Source organism: Ascidia mentula, chromosome 1 (genome assembly GCF_947561715.1).
Source record: "Ascidia mentula chromosome 1, kaAscMent1.1, whole genome shotgun sequence".
NCBI lineage: Eukaryota > Metazoa > Chordata > Ascidiacea > Phlebobranchia > Ascidiidae > Ascidia > Ascidia mentula.
Genome location: NC_138566.1, coordinates 25,089,131 through 25,110,186, shown reverse-complemented (window position 1 = coordinate 25,110,186; position 21,056 = coordinate 25,089,131). Strand labels below are relative to the sequence as shown.

The window sequence follows — 21,056 nt, the reverse complement described above, 5'->3', positions numbered from 1 at the left end:
GGTTTTGTGCTGACAACCTCAAAGTTTGTTTGTGTATCAGGGGTGACCAACCTTATGCTTCTCATACACTATTATTTCCCCACTTTTCAGATGTGCCACAACTATCATGCCTTTGAATTTTAAGTTTAGATAAGATTTGAAAAAAATTTCAGGATTTCCAGTTCTAGCTGTAAGTGATGTGTATTTATTTTATAATTTTCTTCTGGAAATCAGTGAATTTAATTTTTTGTCATGACGAGGCATGTTTTTTTATTATCTACGGTTTATAGTGTGTTGCTTGTAGTGATACAATATGCCATAGGTTGGCTAACCCTGGTATATATTACTAGAAAATTGAACCACAGTCCCAAAAATTTTTGCAGTGGATAATAGGCAAAGGCCCAAAAAGAACATTCAATTCAAATTTTTCTCATGAGTAAAATTATTTTGTTATAAATGATTACAAAGAATCTTTCATTTTCTGTTCAGCAGTTTTTTTTTAACCTTTTCTGGTTGATGACATCCTTTTGTGTGCAACATAATAATTTGGTCTCTATTTTGATTGTTTATTTAGAAAAAATACATATGTTAATGTGAAGATGGTTGCTGTAAGTTTATGGCCAACTTCCAAATATTTGGTTAGTTGTTTAACAAACCTCTTCTCCCCATTTCATTGCAAAATCTGTGGCCTCCCTATTACCTACAACTTAGAGTTGAATCACTGTTACAACCATTACATTACAACTGTAGAGCAATTGCTGCAAACTGATCATAGAGAAACTGTTTAACTTTTTGTCAAGGGGTTTTCTGATAAAACCACAGTGATGCCAAGTTTAAGAACAGGATAAAAAGACTGATTAACCTAGTAGTAGCAAAGAAGTGTTTTAAGCATGACAAGGCAGGATCGCCCCACTGTGCAGGTCCATACTTGTTGATCACAGCTATCATATTGTAGTCTTTTTTCCATCCTTGATAATTAAATTTATTTTGCTTTGGTGCACTTATATTGTTGGCGTTGATGAAAGCAGTGACTGCAATATCAAATTTTAACTTTAGGTTTTTGACATCAACTTGGCTGTAACATCAAACTTGCAGTAGGATTTCTTGATTCCACAATTTGAATATTTTTTTTCTAATGGTTATTATAGTATGTTTTATGTTATGGTTTCAGTGGATTTTTTGAAAAAAGTTTTTTATTACATCTCCACACTGACCTCATATAACTTGGGCCACAATTCACAACTTTTTTGTTCCAAGGTTTTCATGCTGACAACCTCTAAGTTTATTTATATATCAGGGCTGGCCAACCGTATGCTTCTCATGCACCATTGTTTTTTTTGATGTGTCACAACTCTCATTCCTTTTTATTTTAGATTAGATTTAAATATTTCAGTAATCCCAATTCTAGCTACAAGTGATATTTCATTAGAATGCATCTCTGGGTTATAGTGTGTTGTCTGTAACCATGCAAAATGCCATAGGTTGGTTTCACTTTGTATGTATTGTTGCAGAAATGCACAACTGTTCCACAATGTTTTTGTAATGCGGAATCATAGTGAAACTGGTTAAGTTTTTGTCGAGTGGTTTTCTGATAAAACTACAGTGATGCCAAGTTTAAGAACAGGATTAAAAGACTCATTACCCTTATAGTAGCCAAGTAGTTTTTAAGCTTTTGCATGACAAGGCAGAATCGCCCCACTGTGCAGGTTTTACTTGTTCATCACAGCTATCATATTGAAGTCATTTGGTTCGCAGTAATTGCATCAACCACCCTGTAGTAGTTACATATCTTTTACCATCCTTGATAATTGAATTTATTCTGCTTTGTTGTGCTTATATTGTTGGCTGTTATGAAAGCAGTGACTGTAACATCAAATTTAACTTGTAAATTTTGGACATCGCAGTAGGATTTCATGATTCCATAATTTTAAATATTGTCTATACTAATGGTTATCGTACATTTTATGTTATGGGTTCAGTGGATTTTCTGACAAAAGTTCATCATTTTATCACCACCCTGATCCATTATAACTTGCGCCACAACAGTTTTCTTTTTAGGATTTTTGCATAATCTTTTCGGATTTAATTTTTTTGTCCAGTATGTAGGACTAACGGTGTATTGAGTAGATTCTTCAAAATGTTCATCGTCTAAACGCTAAATATATTTGTTTTTTATGGTATTTTTTAGTTCTCCGACATTTTAATTTGAAAAATCTAATGTAATAATTGTAACATATTTTTGGTTTTAGCTGAAAAAGCTCAACCTCTCACACAACAATATTGGAGATTGGGGTTTATATGCACTAACTAAGTGCATCCACAACATTGAAGAGTTGGAACTGGAAGGATGCGATCTAGCAGGCTTTGATGTTGATGGTCTATTATATGAAATTGCAAAGTTGCCAAAACCTGTAAGATCACTGTTTGTATTTTAATTGTATTATATTCTAAATGTTCATGCATGTATTATTTTGAAGCCTTTTAAAGAATTCACATAATTTTTTTTGTTGCAAGGTTTTGTGCTGACAAGCTCAAAGTTTTTCTTTATATCAGGGGTGACCAACCTTATGCTTCTCGTACACTATTATTTCCCCACTTTTTATATGTGCCATGACTATCATGGCTTTGAATTTTAAGTTTAGATAAGATTTGAAAAAAATTTCAAGATTCCCAGGTTTAGCTATAAGTGATATGTATTTATTTTATAATTTTCTTCTGGAAATCAGTAAATTTAATTTTTTGTCATGACGAGGCATGGTTTTTTATTATCTAAAGGGTATAGTGTGTTGCTTGTAGTGATACAATATGCCATAGGTTGGCTAACCCTGGTATATATTGCTAGAAAATTGAACCACATTCGCAAAATATTTTTGCAGTTGGTAATAGACAAGAGCCCAAAAGGAATATTCAATTCAAATGTTTCTCATGAGTAAAATTATTTAATTACAAATGGTTACCTAGTTGGCATTTTACAAACTATCTAACTTCTTTGTTTTGTCTGTCCTCAACGTATCTGGAAAATACAAAGAATTTTTCATTTTCTGTCAGCAGTGTTTTTTCCTATTCTTGTTCATGACATCCTTTTGTATGCAACATAATATCTTGGTCTCTCTTTTAATTGTTTATTTAGAAAAAAGATATATGTTAATGTGAAGATGGTTTCTGTAAGTTTATGGCCAACTTCTAAATATTTGGTTAGTTGTTTAACAAACCTCTTCTCCCCATTTCATTGCAAAATCTGTGGCCTCCTTATTACCTACAACTTAGAATTGAATCACTGTTACAACCATTACACTACAACTGTCAAGCAATTGCTGCAAACTGATCATAGTGAGACTGGTTAACTTTTTGTCAAGGGGTTTTCTGATAAGACCACAGTGATGCCAAGTTTAAGAACAGGATTAAAAGACTCATTAACCTAGTAGTAGCCAAGTAGTGTTTTAAGCTTTTGCATGACAAGGCAGGATCGCCCCACTGTGCTGGTCCATACTTGTTGATCACAGCTATCATATTGTAGTCTTTTTTCCATCCTTGATAATTAAATTTATTTTGCTTTGGTGCACTTATATTGTTGGCGTTGATGAAAGCAGTGACTGCAATATCAAATTTTAACTTTAGGTTTTTGACATCAACTTGGCTGTAACATCAAACTTGCAGTTGGATTTCTTGATTCCACAATTTTGAATATTTTCTATACTGATGGTTATTATAGTACATTTTATGTTATGGTTTCAGTGGATTTTTTGAAAAAAAAAGAATATTAAACCTCCACACTGACCTAATATAACTTGGGCCACAATTCACAACTTTTTTGTTCCAAGGTTTTTATGCTAACAACCTCTAAGTTTATTTATATATCAGGGGTGGCCAACTGTATGCTTCTCATGCACCTTTGTTTTTTTCAGATGTGTCACAACTCTCATCCCTTTTTATTTTAGATTAGATTTAAAAATTTCAGTAATCCCAATTCTAGCTACAAGTGATATTTCATTAGAATGCATCTCTGCGTTATAGTGTGTTGTCTGTAACAATGCAAAATGCCATAGGTTGGTTTCACTTTGTATGTATTGTTGCAGAAATGCACAACTGTTGCACAATGTTTTTGTAGTGCTGAACAGGCTTGAGCCCCAAAAGAACATTCAATGCATATTTTTCTTATTTTATTTTGACTAGAATTATTTTATTGCAAATGACTACCTAGTTGGCATTTTCCGATTATTTTTTTTATTTTCTGTTCAGCAGTGTTTTTTTAAGCTTTTTTAGTTCATGACATCCTTTTGTGTGCAACAGAATATTCTGGTCACTTTTTGAATCAGTTATTTAGAAAAAACATATAATATGTGAATTTGAACATGGTAGGATTTCATAACTCCACAGTTTTTAATACTATCTATACTAATGGCTATAGTATGTTCTATGAAATGGTTTCAGTGGACTTTATGAAAAAATTTCTTCATCACATCTCCACACTGACCCACAATAACTTGGGCCACAACAATTTTCCTTTTAAGATCTTCGCATGATCTTTTAAGGATTTAATTTTTTTGTCCAATATGCATGACTAACTTTGTAATGAGTAGATTGTTTAAAAGGTTTATTGTCATTATTTTAGTTTTATTGTATTTCGTACTTTCATTTTATTTTGTATTTGTAATGTTTATATTTTTCTTCTAACTTTCATACTTTGGTTGCACATTTTTGTGCGTTTGTGAAACTGGATTTTTTTTTTATTGTATCAAATAATCTAATGTGATAATTGCAATGTTTTTTACTTCCAGCTGAAGAAACTCAACCTCTCTCACAACAATATTGGAGATGTGGGTGGTTTTGTGCTGCAAAATTGCATCGGCAACATTGAAGAATTGGAAGTGGAAGGATGCAACTTAACCAACCTTACTCTTGAATCTTTATCACACAGAATTGCAATGTTGCCAAAACCTGTAAGATCACTGTTTGTGGTATGATTGTAATATAATCTAAATGTTCTTGTATTTATTTGCAGACTATGCTGCTTGTGTTTACTTCTGTTAACTAAGTTTATATTTGTGTCATTTTGAAGCTATTTACCTTTTTGATAGATACAAAATTTTCTTTTTAATTTCTTTTAAAGAGGAGATTTAAGGAAACTTCATCACAACCAGACAGAGAACATACCCAGCATTTTGAAGAATCTCTCACATTGGAAACAAGCTTCAAACCAACTGCAGAAAAAAAATGTATTAGTTACATGAAACCCCTTTATAAAAAGTTTAATTTTAAAATTTTTTGGGCTATCTAAAGATTTTCGTAAACAAAGGCCAATTTCAAGTCAAAAGGATGCCAAGTCAAAAGGATACTTTAAGGTAAAAAGCTATGTTTAAAGATGATAAACATGTTGTAGTATCCAAGAACTATTATAAAAATAAACTTTGCTGTTTTTTGGACTTTGTCAAGCTTTTATACTGAAAAGTAGTGACGCACCAAAACAAGAATTTTTTATGCCATATAAATTCAGCCGAATAAACTGTAATAATTTTGCTATCCATCAACAAAACATGCACTGGATGGAATCCACTCCTATCATCACCTCAACTGCTGCACCAACCACAAAGTTGATTTTCATCATTTCTGTGACAATAAACAAAAAATCGAACACATTTATACAGTTCAAACAATGATTCTAACCTACACTAAACCTTGCCTATCATCAAACCGAACTTTCTGTTCATACTTACTGAAAAGCACCATATGGTGTTGTTCACCTTGTAAAAACAATTTTTTGCAGATTTTGAATTGGGAAATATACTACTTTCACTTTGACACAGCTACAATAGTTTATCCCCCAAATAGTCAATAATCTTATTTGTTGTTCAAGCTTGTTTGTTTAGTTTGTGCTTTTAAACTAAAACATTATTTTATATTTTACAGAAAAAAATCCAAATTTTATTTTATAAAGGAATAAGCGAAATCATATTGCTACAAAAAAGTTTTTTTTTGACAAAACAGGGGCTGGTTGCCCTGAGCATTCCAATATAATATTATGTGTGTCACTTTTTTTCAGAAGCCAAAATCATCCAGCAACAAAGTTATAAATTCAATAGCAGCATTGAGCAACTTTTCTAACCATACTGAAGAAGTTGATTTAAGTAAATGTGAACTTACTGTGAAGGATATTGAGGAGCTGTGTGAAAAGATTGTTGGATTACCAAAACCAGTGAGAATTATCTGTTTTTATGAAGCGTGATGTTTATTTTCAAGTGCAGAAAAACCTCCATGCAGGTGCCATTAAATCTTTGCAGCTCTCTTACATTGAATCCAGTGAATGATGAAGTCTAATTAGTTAACCTAAAAAACAAAAACAAAATACCTCAGATTCTTATTTTTGACCAAATTGTCTGACATCCAACAGTTGGTTTATTTCTTACTTACAATATTTTTAAATCTTTTTCCTACCACACGGCCTTTACATCACCACTAGTTTACCTTCCAAGCATTCTCGACTACCTTTGAAATTATTATTATCATGCAAGGACAACTGTAAAGCAAGATTGATAATAATAGATCTTTCTTGGCTATGAACTACCCTTTTTTCATTGAGTAAAATTTATGTATTTTGCACTCCTGTGAGAGTTCCAGTTGTTCAATTTATGTCTCATCATAACTGAACAACGCAATGAAGTGAAGCAAAATTTCCAAACACACTGTTTACACAAAGAAGTGAGGCAAAATATAACTGCTATGATACTGTGTTCGGGGCTAACAAACACACTGTTTACACTCTTCTCTAATAACTTATTTTTTAGAATTCTGCCAAAAAAAAATTGGTTTTTACATTTCTCTGCGTTCCTCAATTCACTCCCCACTAATTATGCAGAAAACACATTATTTTCTGTTATTTTTCCTAGTGTAGTGGTTTATTCTTATTACTTTATTTTTATGATGGCAAAATCATCATACTGTCGCAACAACTGAATATTTATAGTATATATACTTTTTAATGCATGTTAAACAAAATCTAAAACATAAAATTTGGATATAGCAGAGATGTATAAATAATTAGTGGTGATTTGTCACATTTTTTTTACTGATACACTTCTCATACACTATTATATTAGAAAAGAAAATTAAGAATTTCCAGTTCTAGCTATAAGTGATTTGAATTTATTTTATAATTTTTTTTTTTTTTTCGACAAGGCATGGTTTTTTATTATCTACAGGGTATAGTGTGTTGCTTGTAGTGATACAATATGTCATAGGTTGGCTAACCCTGGTATATATTGTTAGAAAATTAAACCACAGTCCCAAAAATGTTTGCAGTGGATAGTAGGCAAGAGTCCAAAAAGAACATTTAATTCAAATGTTGAGTAAAATTATTTAATTATAAATGGTTACCTAGTTGGCATTTTACAAACTATTAACTTTTGTGTTTTTTCTGGGTATCTGGAAAATACAAAGAATTTTTCATTATCTGTTCAGCAGTGTTTTTAACCTTTTCTGGTTCATGACACCCTTTTGTGTGCAACATAATATTTTGTTCTCTCTTTTAATCGTTTATTTATCGGATTTAATTTTTTTGTCCAGTATGTAGGACTAACGGTGTATTGAGTAGATTCTTCAAAATGTTCATCATCTAAACACTTACTATATTTGTTTTTTTATGTTATTTTTTAGTTCTTAGACATTTTAAATAGAAAAATCTAATGTAATAATTGTAACATATTTTTGGTTTTAGCTGAAAAAGCTCAACCTCTCACACAACTATATTGGACATTGGGGTTTTGATGCACTGACAAAGTGCATCCACAACATTGAAGAGTTGGAACTGGAAGAATGCCATCTAGCAGGCTTTGATGTTGATGATCTATTACATGAAATTGCAAAGCTGCCAAAACCTGTAAGATCACTGTTTGTATTTTAATTGTATTATATTCTAAATGTTCATGCATGTATTATTTCAAAGCCTTTTAAAGAATTCACATAACTTTTTTTGTTGCAAGGTTTTGTGCTGAGAAGCTCGAAGATTGTTTATATATCAGGGGTGACCAACCTTATGCTTCTCATACACTATTATTTCCCCACTTTTCAGATGTGCCACAATTATCATGCCTTTGAATTTTAAGTTTAGATAAGATTTGAAAAAAATGTCAGGATTCCCAGTTTTAGCTATAAGTGATATGTATTTATTTTATAATTTTCTTCTGGAAATCAGTGAATTTAATATTTTTGTCATGACGAGGCATGGTTTTTTATTATCTACGGGGTATAGTGTGTTCCTTGTAGTGATACAATATGCCATAGGTTGGCTATCCCTGGTATATATTTTGAAAATTGAACCACAGTCCCAAAATATTTTTGCAGTTGGTAATAGGCAAGAGCCCAAAAGAAATATTCAATTCAAATGTTTCTCATGAGTAAAATTATTTAATCACAAATGGTTACCTAGTTGGCATTTTACAAACTATCTAACTTCTTTGTTTTGTCTGGGCTCAACGTATCTGGAAAATACAAAGAATTTTTCATTTTCTGTTGAGCAGTGTTTTTAACCTTCTCTAGTTCATGACATCCTTTTGTGTGCAACATGATATCTTGGTCTCTATTTTAATTGTTTATTTAGAAAAAAGATATATGTTAATGTGAAGATGGTTGCTGTAAGTTTATGGCCAAATTCTAAATATTTGGTTAGTTGTTTAACAAACCTCTTCTCCCCATTTCATTGCAAAATCTGTGGCCTCCCTATTACCTACAACTTAGAGTTGAATCACTGTTACAACCATTACATTACAACTGTAGAGCAATTGCTTCAAACTGATCATAGAGAAACTGGTTAACTTTTTGTCAAGGGGTTTTCTGATAAAACCACAGTGATGCCAAGTTTAAGAACAGAACTAAAAGACTGATTAACCTAGTAGTAGCAAAAAAGTGTTTTAAGCATGACAAGGCAGGATCGCCCCACTGTGCAGGTCCATACTTGTTGATCACAGCTATCATATTGACGTCTTTTTTTGCTTTGGTGTGCTTATATTGTTGGCTTTAATGAAAGCAGTGACTGCAATATCAAATTTTAACTTTAGGTTTTTGACATCAACTTGTAACATCAAACTTGCAGTAGGATTTCTTGATTCCACAATTTTAAATATTTTGTATACTGATGGTTATTATAGTACATTTTATGTTCTGGTTTCAGTGGATTTTTTGAAAAAAAAAGTATTACATCTCCACACTGACCTAATATAACTTTGGCCACAATTCACAACTTTTTTGTTGCAAGGTTTTCATGCAGACAACCTCTAAGTTTATTTATATATCAGGGGTGGCCAACTGTATGCTTCTCATGCACCATTGTTTTTTTTTTCAGATGTGTCACAACTCTCATCCCTTTTTATTTTAGATTAGATTTAAAAATTTCAGTAATCCCAATTCTAGCTACAAGTGATATTTCATTAGAATGCATCTCTGGGTTATAGTGTGTTGTCTGTAACGATGCAAAATGCCATAGGTTGGTTTCACTTTGTATGTATTGTTGCAGAAATGCACAACTGTTGCACAATGTTTTTGTAATGCGGAACAGGCTTGAGCCCCAAAAGAACATTCAATGCATATTTTTCTTATTTTATTTTGACTAGAATTATTTTATTGCAAATGACTACCTAGTTGGCATTTCCCGATTATTTTTTCATTTTCTGTTCAGCAGTGTTTTTTAACCTTTTCCAGTTCATGACATCCTTTTGTGTGCAGCAGAATATTCTGATCACTTTTTGAATCATTTATTTGGAAAAAACATATAATATGTGAATGTGAAGATGGTAGGATTTTGTAACTCCACAGTTTTCAATACTATCTATACTAATGGCTATAGTATGTTCTATGAAATGGTTTCAGTGGATTTTATGAAAAAAATTCTTCATCACATCTCCACACTGACCCACAATAACTTGGGCCACAACAATTTTCTTTTTAAGATCTTCACATGATCTTTTTAGGATTTAATTTTTTTGTCCAATATGCATGACTAACTTTGTAATGAGTAGATTGTTTGAAAGGTTTATTGTCATTATTTTAGTTTTTTCTGTATTTCGTACTTTCATTTTATTTTGTATTTGTAATGTTTATTTTTTTCTTCCAACTTTCATACTTTGGTTGCACATTTTTGTGTGTTTGTGAAACTGGATTTTTTATTGTATCAAATAATCTAATGTGATAATTGCAATGTTTTTTACTTCCAGCTGAAGAAACTCAACCTCTCCCACAACAATATTGGAGATATGGGTGGATATGAACTGGCAACATGCATCCACAACATTGAAGAATTGGAAGTGGAAGGATGCAACTTAACTCACCGTACTCTTGATTCTCTATCACACAGAATTGCAGAGTTGTCAAAACCTGTGAGATCACTGTTTGTGTTATGATTGTAATATAATCTAAATGTTCTTGCATTTATTGGCAGACTATGCTGCTTGTGTTTACTTCTGTTAACTAAGTTTATATTTGTGTTACTTTAAAGCTATTTACTTTATTGATAGATACAAATTTTATTTTTAGCAGTATTTTTTAAACTTTTCTAGTTCATGATATCCTTTTGTGTGCAACAGAATATTCTGGTCACTTTTTGAATCAGTTTTTTAGAAAAAACATATAATATGTGAATGTGAAGATGGTAGGAATTCATTACTCCACAGTTTTAAATACAATCTATACTAATGGCTATAGTATGTTCTATGAAATGGTTTCAGTGGATTTTATGAAAATTTCTTCATCACATCTCCACACTGACCCACAATAACTTGGGCCACAACAATTTTCTTTTTAAGATCTTCACATGATCTTTTAAGGATTTAATTTTTTTGTCCAATATGCATGACTAACTTTGTAATGAGTAGATTGTTTGAAAGGTTTATTGTCATTATTTTACTTTAATTGTATTTCGTACTTTCATTTTATTTTGTATTTGTAATGTTTATTTTTTTCTTCTAACTTTCATACTTTGGTTGCACATTTTTGTGTGTTTGTGAAACTGGATTTTTTTATTGTATCAAATAATCTAATGTGATAATTGCAATGTTTTTTACTTCCAGCTGAAGAAACTCAACCTCTCCCACAACAAGTTTGGAGATATGGGTGCTTTTGTGCTGGCAGATTGCATCCACAACATTGAAGAATTGGAAGTGGAAGGATGCAACTTAACTCACCGTACTCTGAATTCTCTATCACACACAATTGCAATGTTGCCAGAACCTGTAAGATCACTGTTTGTGGTATGATTGTAATATAATCTAAATGTTCTTACATTTATTGGCAGACTATGCTGCTTGTGTTTACTTCTGTTAACTAAGTTTATATTTGTATCATTTTAAAGCTATTTACCTTTTTGATAGATACAAAATTTTCTTTTTAATTTCTTTGTTGAAGATCCAACCAAAAGGAATGCTGGAATTGAATGCATGATTTAATTAGAGTCTACACTCTATCAAATTTCTTGTTTATTACTAATAACTTCAAAAATTCTCATACATTTTTTCTTGAAAGTTTTTTTTCCCAACAACCTTTTTTCTTCGAATGTTCTGCAACTATCATGCCTTTGAAATGTTTTGTTAGTTTTGGATTAGATTTGATAGTATGGAGTATAGCAAAGAGCCTATTATATTGTTTGCTTTTATGAAAGCAGTGACTGTAACATCAAATTTTAACTTGTAGGTTTTTGACATGGCAGTAGGATTTCATGATTCCACAATTTTGAATATTGTCTATACTAATGGGTAAAGTATGTTCTATGTTATGGTTCCAGTGGATTTTATGAAAAAAGGCCTTTATCACATTTCCACACTGACCCATAATAACTTGGGCCACAACACTTTTCTTTTTAGTATTTCATTTTTAGTCCAATTTCTAAGACTAACTTTGTAATTAATAGATTGTCAAAACACTATAAAAAAAAATTTTTCACATTTTTTCAGTTCTCCCACTTTTTAATCACTGCTGGTTGATGAAATGGGCCGGTGGTGGAATTCAAATATTTTAGCATCCAGTCTCTTTAGCAGCATGCCATATATTAACTGTGGAATACAGTGCTCGCAGTGAAACATATCTCTACACATTTGATTGATAACAACCGGTCCATGTAGATTACTAAATTCTAAGAACCAACTAGTTTTAATTCTATTTCGCACTTTCGTTATATTTTGTGTTGCAAGCATGTTTATTTTTCTACTTTTGTACTTTAGTTGCACATTTTTGTGTGTTTGTAAAACTGTAATTTTTTTAATTGTATCAAATAACTTAATGTAATAATTGCAATGTTTCTTTACCTTCAGCTAAAGAAACTCAACCTTTCGCACAACAATATTGGAGATGAGGGTGGATGTAAACTGGCAAACTGCATCCACAACATTGAAGAATTGGAAGTGGAAGGATGCAACTTAACTCACCGTACTCTTGATTCTCTATCACACAGAATTGCAATGTTGCCAGAACCTGTAAGATAGCTGTTTGTGTTATAATTGTAATATAATCTAAATGTTTTTGCAATTATTGGCAGACTATGCTTGTGTTTACTTCTGTTAACCAAGTTTATATTTGTATTATTTTGAAGCCATTAACCTTTTTTGATAGATACAAGATTTTCATTTTAATATCTTTGTTGAAGATCGAACCAATAGGAATGCTGGAATTGAATACATGATTAAATTAGAGTCTACGCTTTATCAAGTTTCTTGCTAATTTTTCATAACTTTAACAAACAATTCACATATCTTTTTTCTTGCAAGTTATTTTTCTCAAAGTTTGTTTATATATCAGGGGTGGCCAACCTTATGCTTCTCATGCACCAATTTTTCTTCGAATGTTCTGCAACTATCATGCCTTTGAAATGTTTTGTTAGTTTTGGATTAGATTTGATAGTATGGAGTATAGCAAAGAGCCTATTATATTGTTTGCTTTTATGAATGCAGTGACTGTAACATCAAATTTTAACTTGTAGGTTTTTGACACTGCAGTAGGATTTCATGAGTCCACAATTTTGAATATTTTCCATACTAATGTTTATAGTACGTTTGATGTCATGGATTCAGTGGATTTTATGAAAAAAGGCTTTTATTACATCTCCACACTGACCCATTATAACTTGGGCCAAAACAGTTTTCTTTTTAGAATGTTTGCATAATCTTTTTTATGATATTTTATCGGTATGTAGGACTAACTTTGTAATGAGTAGACTGTTTAAAACGATTTATTGTCAAAAACTATAAAAACATTTTTATGTCATTATTTTAGTTCTCTCACATTTTAATCACTGCTGATTGATGAAATGGGCAAGTGGTGGGATACAAATATTTTAGCACCATTTATCTCACTAGCAGCATACCATATATTAACCGCGGGAATACAGTGCTTAAAGTAAATCAAAGGTCCACACATTCGGTTGTTAACAACAGATTCATTTAGGTCATTAAAACTTGTTGAATCCCACTACTGAAATGGGCCATTACAGGTGTCATGGAATTTTTATTCTATTTTGTGCTTTCATTTAACTTTGTATTGCGAGCATGTTTATTTTTTGTCCCAACTTCCATACTTTGGTTGCACATTTTTGTAAAACAGGATTGTTTTTTAATTGTATCAAATAACCTAATTTGATAATTGCAAAGATTTTTTTGCCATCAGCTGAAGAAACTCAACCTCTCCCGCAATGATATTGGAGGTATGGGTGGACATGCACTGGCACATTGCATCGGCAACATTGAAGAATTGGAGCTGGAAGGATGCAATCTGACCATTCAAGCTGTTAATGACCTATCAGACAAAGTGGCAATGTTGCCGGGAACTGTGGGCACTTACATGGAAAGTTTATTCGAACGTTTGTAAACCTTTTATATTTTTGAAGGTTTTCTCAAAGGAACATGGTCTTTCCTATAAACAACAGCATTCAGTCATTTTAAGCTGTGGAAAAACCTCATTGACATCCACATCTAAACAAGATCAAAAACATTGTAAGGAAACTTGTTTTTGTCACTTTGCAAAATGTTTTTTTGTTATTTCACAATTTCCAGCTGCCTTGGTAACATACATATCACTAATCCTAATTTAACACATTGCATGAAGTTTATTATAGCCAATTCTGTTTGGGAAGTTGATATATTTGTGATTAAGTTTAAGAAGTCTTTATTACATTACTTTTATTTTAAAAATCATTAGGCGAACAACTGAAGTTGTTGTTGAAAGAAAAGGTTCTACGAATTGCCCAGGAAGAGTTGTCGCTTGCACTTTTATCAAAATGTCCCATAACACCAGTGGAAGTTTCCATAGTCCGAAAGATGCACGATGATTTGTTTCATTTTACTTTTAAAAGAGAAAAAAAATATGATACCATTTCTCCTTCCAAAATGTTTGTGGATGCAAAGAGGGCAGTATTCAGAAATATATCCCGCAGATTTGGGTTGGGCCAAGCTAAAGCAGAAGAAGAAGAAGAAGAAGAAGAATATGTGCAAAAACATGGAAATAGGATTTTTATTGTTGGCCAATCAGGAATTGGAAAAACATCTTTACTAAAAACATGGACTAAACATAACTTGTATGGAAATGTGTCTTTTTTCTTTTATGTTGATGTCAGCAAAATTGATTTTGATGTGGAGGTGACATTTCTTCAGTTTCTTTTTTGTACATTGTTGCCTGACCAAACATACAGACCCGAAGAAGAAGCAGACATACTTGAGGTAATTACAACTGATTCAGATGTTTTCATTATTTTTGATGGAGCTGGAAAAGCAGTTGATCTTCTATCAAAAGAAGATGAATCTATTCCTTCTTTGCATTCAAAGAACACACCAGATGTTTATTTAAGGCAGTTGGTTGAGGGAAACTTGCTTCCAATATCCAGAAAGATTTTTACATCAAGACCTGGTCCATTCAGCAAACTTTATCAGCAATACAAACCAACATTTGTTGTTGAAATTGTTGGTTTACCTCCAAGTTCACAAGAAGAACTTGGACGACAAATATGTGGGGCAAGATATGATTCAATATGGCAGATTTTAAAACAAAACCCTTTCTTGTTAGAATGCTGCAAAGCACCATGCAACTACATTTTGTTGCTTAACTGCTTGATGAGCTATGACAGTGAAGTTGAAAATGTTTTGCTTTCACCAATACTTGCTGCAATTTTGGTCCAGAATTTGCAAATCTATGTTGATGAAGACCCAGGCATCATGGTGTACAACTTGGCAAAACTTGCCTGGACAGGGACGGAAAATGAAAAGGAATACTTCTCCTGGGATGATTTGAGACATGGCAAACTTGATAAATGCACAGATAACATGTTTTTTGGGAAACGAGTAAACTATTATTCATATCAACATTCATGTTTCTCGCATGATATCTGGCAAAAGTGTTTTGCTGCTTTGTATCTGATGATGATCATGCCTTTTGATGAGTTCCAGAAAAAATTCACAAAACTCACAACTGATGGATGGAAATACTTCACCAGGCTGTGCTTTGGATTTTGTAATGATAAATTATTGGGTGACATTCAGTGTTTGGAATCAACCACTTTCAGATTTAATTTTAAAGATTTTCATGCAAAAAAGTTGCTACTTACTGAACTTTTTGAATCATGCCTCAAAACACCAAACAAAGAAACTATAAAGGAAGTTTGTTGCTGGGCCCATGAAGCAAATGTTGCAGAAATCACAACATCTCTTTCCTCATCACTTCCCAGTGTGTTAGATCTCAGTTACTCTCCACCTTCCAGTGTGTTAGATCTCAGTTACTCTCCACCTTCCAGTGTGTTAGATCTTAGTGACTCATCACTTTCCAGTGTGTCAGATCTCAGTGACTCATCACTTTCCAGTGTGTCAGATCTCAGTGACTCATCACTTTCCAGTGTGTTAGATCTCAGTAACTCATCACTTTCCGTCTGTGACCTAGACAATCTCACCTATGTGCTGCAATATAGAGCTAACCCGGTAAGAGTTTGGGCATTTAGTCCAAAATCATGTTTATTTTCTGTATTTACACAAAAAATTGTTGCACAGAAGTAAAGTTGAGTGTAATTTTAGGTGAGGAAATTGAATCTCAATGGCAACAACCTAGGTGACAGTGGTGCAAAAGTTTTAGCCCCCTGTATGAATATGTTTGACACCCTTGAACTAGAGGGTTGTGGCTTAACATCAAAAGGGGCAAGTTACATTTCCTCAGCAGTTATGAAAAGACTCTATTCGGTAATTTTAGACGATCATTAAAATTCATAAGGTTCACAGTTTTTGATTAAGAGCCACTTTAAAGGCATCTTGTAAGTAAACTGAAAAAAAATACATTTTAGTGTTGTGTGTTGATATCAAAGGTGCTAATGGTTAAACGTTAGGTAAATAAAGTTTAATGAAATTAGTATCATTGTGTTTTTACTTCAGATGAATTTCATAAATCTTGCACAAAATGATATTGATGATGATGGAGCTAAGCATATAGCTGATTGTTTGTATAACATTGAAAACTATGAACAAATTGGCCTGGCAGTGAACACATGGAAAGTTTCTGATGTTGGAAAAAAAATTATTGAACAACAGATCAAAAACCTCAAACAACGGGTAAGTCCTAGTGCACAAATATTGCAATAAGTTTCCTGAACATGATGGTTTAGATCAGAGATCTCAGACACGAGGCCAGAGGGCTCTGTGAAACATGTTAATGTTGATGATCATTTAAGTCGCTTTGTGCCAAACCAATAAAATTACCCTTGATACAGTCTTGTTAAGGCTGTAATACCATTTCATGGAAAGCATAAACAATTGCTGTTGTTTCGTCACTGAATGCCATTGTTCCCTTAATTGGCTTTCAAAGAAGCAAACCTGTTTACTTCGTTATACCTCTTTTGTTACCACCATGGTAACTGTTAATTAAAGAAACTTTGGTGGCAAACCTAAGCTTGTTCCATTGCACATCATTAAAAAAAACCTAAATTACCATACATTCTTATTGTGCCCAACATTTGGTGACATTTTTAATTGCAACAAAGGGATTGTTCTCATAGTGCGGCCCTCGAGTTACTTTGTAAGCTTTATTTGGCTCTTCATGAAGTTCGAGACTCATTTTTTTAAGAGAAAAAGGCGAGTGGCCTTTGTAAGGCCTTTGTCCATGTACATTTTACATCACAGTAAGAACAATTCCCAACAACTTTAGTATTTTTTGCTTTACACATCTGTACACTTGTGTCAACTGTTTTTTTTGCTAATGAATGTGCAATGGTAGATCAAGTCAATGTATTCTGGTTGTTTTCATTTTCATTGCATGTTAATCATGTAAGTTTCATGTGAACAACAATCAAGAATTAAATATTGCAAAATAAAGCAAATATGACAAGAACACCACAACACAAGTTTATGTTTTGTAATTGGCTCATTTTGTGTCAAAATTATTTTCAAATTATTCATCATTAGGTTGCTATGAAACTATTCCATCCACCTTTTCTGACACAGATTTTTTCATGGATTTGAACAGCTTTTCCTAATAAAGGACCCTGTAGAGACAGAATTAATATAAGTAAACATACAATTTTTACTCAAACTCTAACCAAATACTTACAGAATGGTGTTGTTGCTTAACCCTAGACATCACCAGAAAATTCAGTCTTTCATTTTTCACGGCAATTTAAAAAGATAACGAATGAAGTTTGTTTTCTAGTGAAACCATCATTAGGGCATTATATTTCCCAAAGTAAACTTACATTGATTTGTTAGAAAAACTATACTATAGTCATCTATCTGCCAACTAATATCAGAAGTATTGATTGTTTATTTAGTCATGTGTCTAAACTTACAGCCTGCCGGTCTGGAGACAGCTTAAATCAAGCTGACCAAAAATCCCATACAAATTCGCCATTTTTGTAGATCTAATTTAAAAATCACATAACCCCGTTATAACTTGGCCATGCACGGAGTTATTGCAATTATTTTAACAAATGCATAATGAATTAAGATTTTTTTTGTAGAAAGCAGTTTTATATCGTTTTAATCACTTTGTTTTCATATTTCTTTAATAAAGATCCTATGCTGGTGTGATCGCCTGTTACTCCTTTTGGAGCCCTAGGAATATTACATTGATTTGTAAAGGCAGATCTGTTGGTTACCGACCTGCAAAGGCTGTTTCTTGCAATCGCATTTCTGACATTTTTTCTATCTATCGATTTTTTTAAAATTCACATTTTTAGGATGACAGTGTATCCATCGAACATGTTTCTTTAATTATTGAACCAACCGGCCGCACACTTTCCATTCTTGGTTGTATCATTGAATTTCCTAATGGCTCCCTAGACAAACCTACACTAATACAACTTACTGCTTGTTATGGAAAAAATCCGGTCAGCCATGTTTGTTAGCACTGTTTGATGTGTTTGTAATTAGTAATTTTGTCCTTGCAGATGTTGATTTCACCCATGTTAAAATGTCAGCCAAGCCACACAAAGTTTAACAAGGACATTTTGATAACTTTGCCAACCTGCTACTATTCAAAAACCCCTGAAAAAATTATGGTAAAATTTTGAAATATATGACCTCCTTGGTAAATCTTTGGGGGCATAAAAAAGAGTAAATATGAATTCAGAAAAACTATGACATACTGAATTGCATTTCAGATTAAGCAAAGTAAAAATGGTTTGGAATGGAAATTAGTTGACACCATACCCCACCAACAGCAGAGAAGTCACCAGTTTGCTGTGTCACATTTTTCATGGTAAAACATGTTTCTCATGAGAACTTAAGTGATGTACACTTTATTGGCAAATTGGTAACCTTATATGCATATATTCAGGTTTGCATTGTTTGGGCATCTAAGAAGAAAAGTTATGTTTGTCTACTTGCTGATGCCACACAAATATTTAAATCAAACACCAAAGTCTCGGGCTTTATTTTTTGAACTTAGTGAACATAAAAGGGAACACAAAAATAATATGGAAATGCTTCTGGAAGATTCAGTGAAAATCAAGTAACTAATACATGTTCTGCTTTTAGCATTTACATAAAGCCCTTTTATTTGCTTTCAGGTCAAAATATAAAAACATATCATTAGCAATCTCCACATGTCCACCTGGGGTCAAATGTCTCCCAGAATCTCAATCAATAAAAGACATTTTTCAATTACGGTGCAAGCAAAAGCAATATGTCCTTGAACAAAGCGATGAAGAACATGAACCGATTCTGTGCCCTTTAACAAAATTTCAGTTTCAAGCTGATATTACATGGGAAACAAAAAAGATATATGAGGAGTCCTTTGTGAAAAATATTTTTGTATGTGGTGTAAATATAATTACGAACATGTTGCATCAAGTTTAAGCATATGCGTTATTTTTATAGGATGAAGAGAAGGAACCACAGGCCACGATTAGTAAGTTAATTGAAACACATACATTTCTTGATAATTTGTACTTACTTGTGGTTAAAAATCTTTTATACATGAAGGTCTGTATTGTGGCTTTGAGTTTTTGGTGTATGTTAACCATTCATTAAAAGCACATACAAGTAAACAAGACCTGCAATAAGTATCTAAATTGGGAGTTCTGATTTTTGAACTGAACACAACTTTTGTTAGTTGGTAGCCGATAAAGTTGTTTTTTTCTAACATTTTGCATTGGTGTATATTTTATGAGCAAGTAGCAAATAACATCTGATGAAACTAAATCAGTATTTCTTGCAAAATACAGAAAATTCATTTGAAAATTGTCCCATTTCCACTGTCAACACAGCAGGTCGTGATGTGACAAAAACTGTATCCGATCCTTTAACAGGTGCAAACCTTTGTCAATAAAATTTTTAAAGTAAAATCATTTTCCACCGCTTTGAATGGAAAGGCCATTTTCTGTTAGTTTTGTAATTGATTGGACACTAATAAAAACCAATATTTGTTTACCAACAGGCTCTACAAGTTAAGCTTTTGTTTTAACTTTGCACTTGGAGACCAACGATAGTGCAATGACAATTCTATCAAAGAAACTATGCTTTTAATGCAGTTTGTTTTTATCGCCCTCAGAATTATCTTTTTACTCTTTTTATTACCTGGTGTACACACTGATGAAACTTTTTGTTTTGCCTTTAAGGTTGTCTTACTTTTGCAGAACGTACTGTTTATAGTTTACATGCAAGTTTTTTTTTCCAAGCTTCCCTACTGTTGGGATGTATAACCAAGTGCCTTGTTTATGTTGCAGAATATTTCATTGTAAGCATGTTGTTTTAGTTTCACAGTAAACTTTTATGCACCAATTTATGCAAGTATTCATGAGTTATCCGTATTTTTTATGCAATTTGTCTGAAATGTACTGTTATTTTATAATCTATATCTTCACAGATAGTTTTTTTAAAATTTATTGTCACCTTTGTAGTCTTTCCAATAACATGTTATTAGTTTTATAACCAAGTGTGGTTTTCCTGGTCCCTCGTCGCCGTCTGCGTTTAATTTGTCTGCGCAATTAGTGTTGATTTTTGGAGGACGAAAGTCAATTGAAATTATACTGTTTTTGTTGCGTTTAAAACTAATTTGTTATGTTGTATATAGCACATATATGTTTTATTGGTTTGACAACCATATGGCTTTTTAATAAAAAAAATGTTTGCTTTGCTTAGTAAATTCCCTGGCATGTTACATTTCTGAAAAAGCAAATGTTTTCACTTGTAAGTTGCAATGGCAATTATAAAAAATAATGTCCTTTTTATTCATAATACACCAGCAGCGACGTCTATGACGTGACAAAAAACACTGCCGTATTACCTTTTTGAAAAAAATTGCCGAGCAACTTAAAACTGCAACGATGGAAGCTGCAGGCGTTTAACTCAATTTTTACGACAAATATTTCCCCGGATCAAAATACCCGGCTTCCTGCTACCTACAATATTCTCAGTCGTTCCTTCCGATTAAAATATGCGTATTCTGTTGAGCCTTGTGAATCGAAACAGTTATTACGTTACAAGGTTTGCGTCTATAAGTATAGAATGTGATCATATAGAATGTTCCAAGCACTATACTGCAAACATAGGCAGCCCAGAGCCGAAGAAGCAATTTACGGTATAGCATGAACAGGCACTTACCGGTCCCAATGTTAACACAGGGTTTGCTTAACACAC

The 21,056-nt window shown here is 32.6% G+C and overlaps 1 protein-coding gene across 8 annotated transcripts in view; it reads left to right on the top strand.

The window, feature by feature from the left end:
• LOC145916138 (uncharacterized) overlaps positions 1–21,056 on the top strand; it is a 62,695-nt gene that overhangs the window by 8,187 nt on the left and 33,452 nt on the right. For 6 of the 8 annotated variants that reach the window (XM_083002778.1, XM_083002781.1, XM_083002780.1 and 3 more), the window contains 9 exons: positions 2,229–2,390; positions 4,758–4,919; positions 5,090–5,195; positions 5,260–5,321; positions 6,020–6,172; positions 7,691–7,852; positions 10,182–10,343; positions 11,034–11,195; positions 12,270–12,431. In XM_083002778.1, the coding sequence (XP_082858904.1) occupies positions 2,229–2,390; positions 4,758–4,919; positions 5,090–5,195; positions 5,260–5,321; positions 6,020–6,172; positions 7,691–7,852; positions 10,182–10,343; positions 11,034–11,195; positions 12,270–12,431 (1,293 nt within the window). Of the gene's footprint in view, positions 1–2,228; positions 2,391–4,757; positions 4,920–5,089; positions 5,196–5,259; positions 5,322–6,019; positions 6,173–7,690; positions 7,853–10,181; positions 10,344–11,033; positions 11,196–12,269; positions 12,432–13,617; positions 13,780–13,837; positions 13,944–14,148; positions 15,915–16,007; positions 16,170–16,358; positions 16,536–18,154; positions 18,305–18,364; positions 18,476–18,577; positions 18,676–18,753; positions 18,928–18,985; positions 19,230–19,295; positions 19,327–19,642; positions 19,727–19,854; positions 20,554–21,056 lie in introns of those variants that run through there. The other 2 variants (XM_083002783.1, XM_083002782.1) reach the window with 2 other exon arrangements.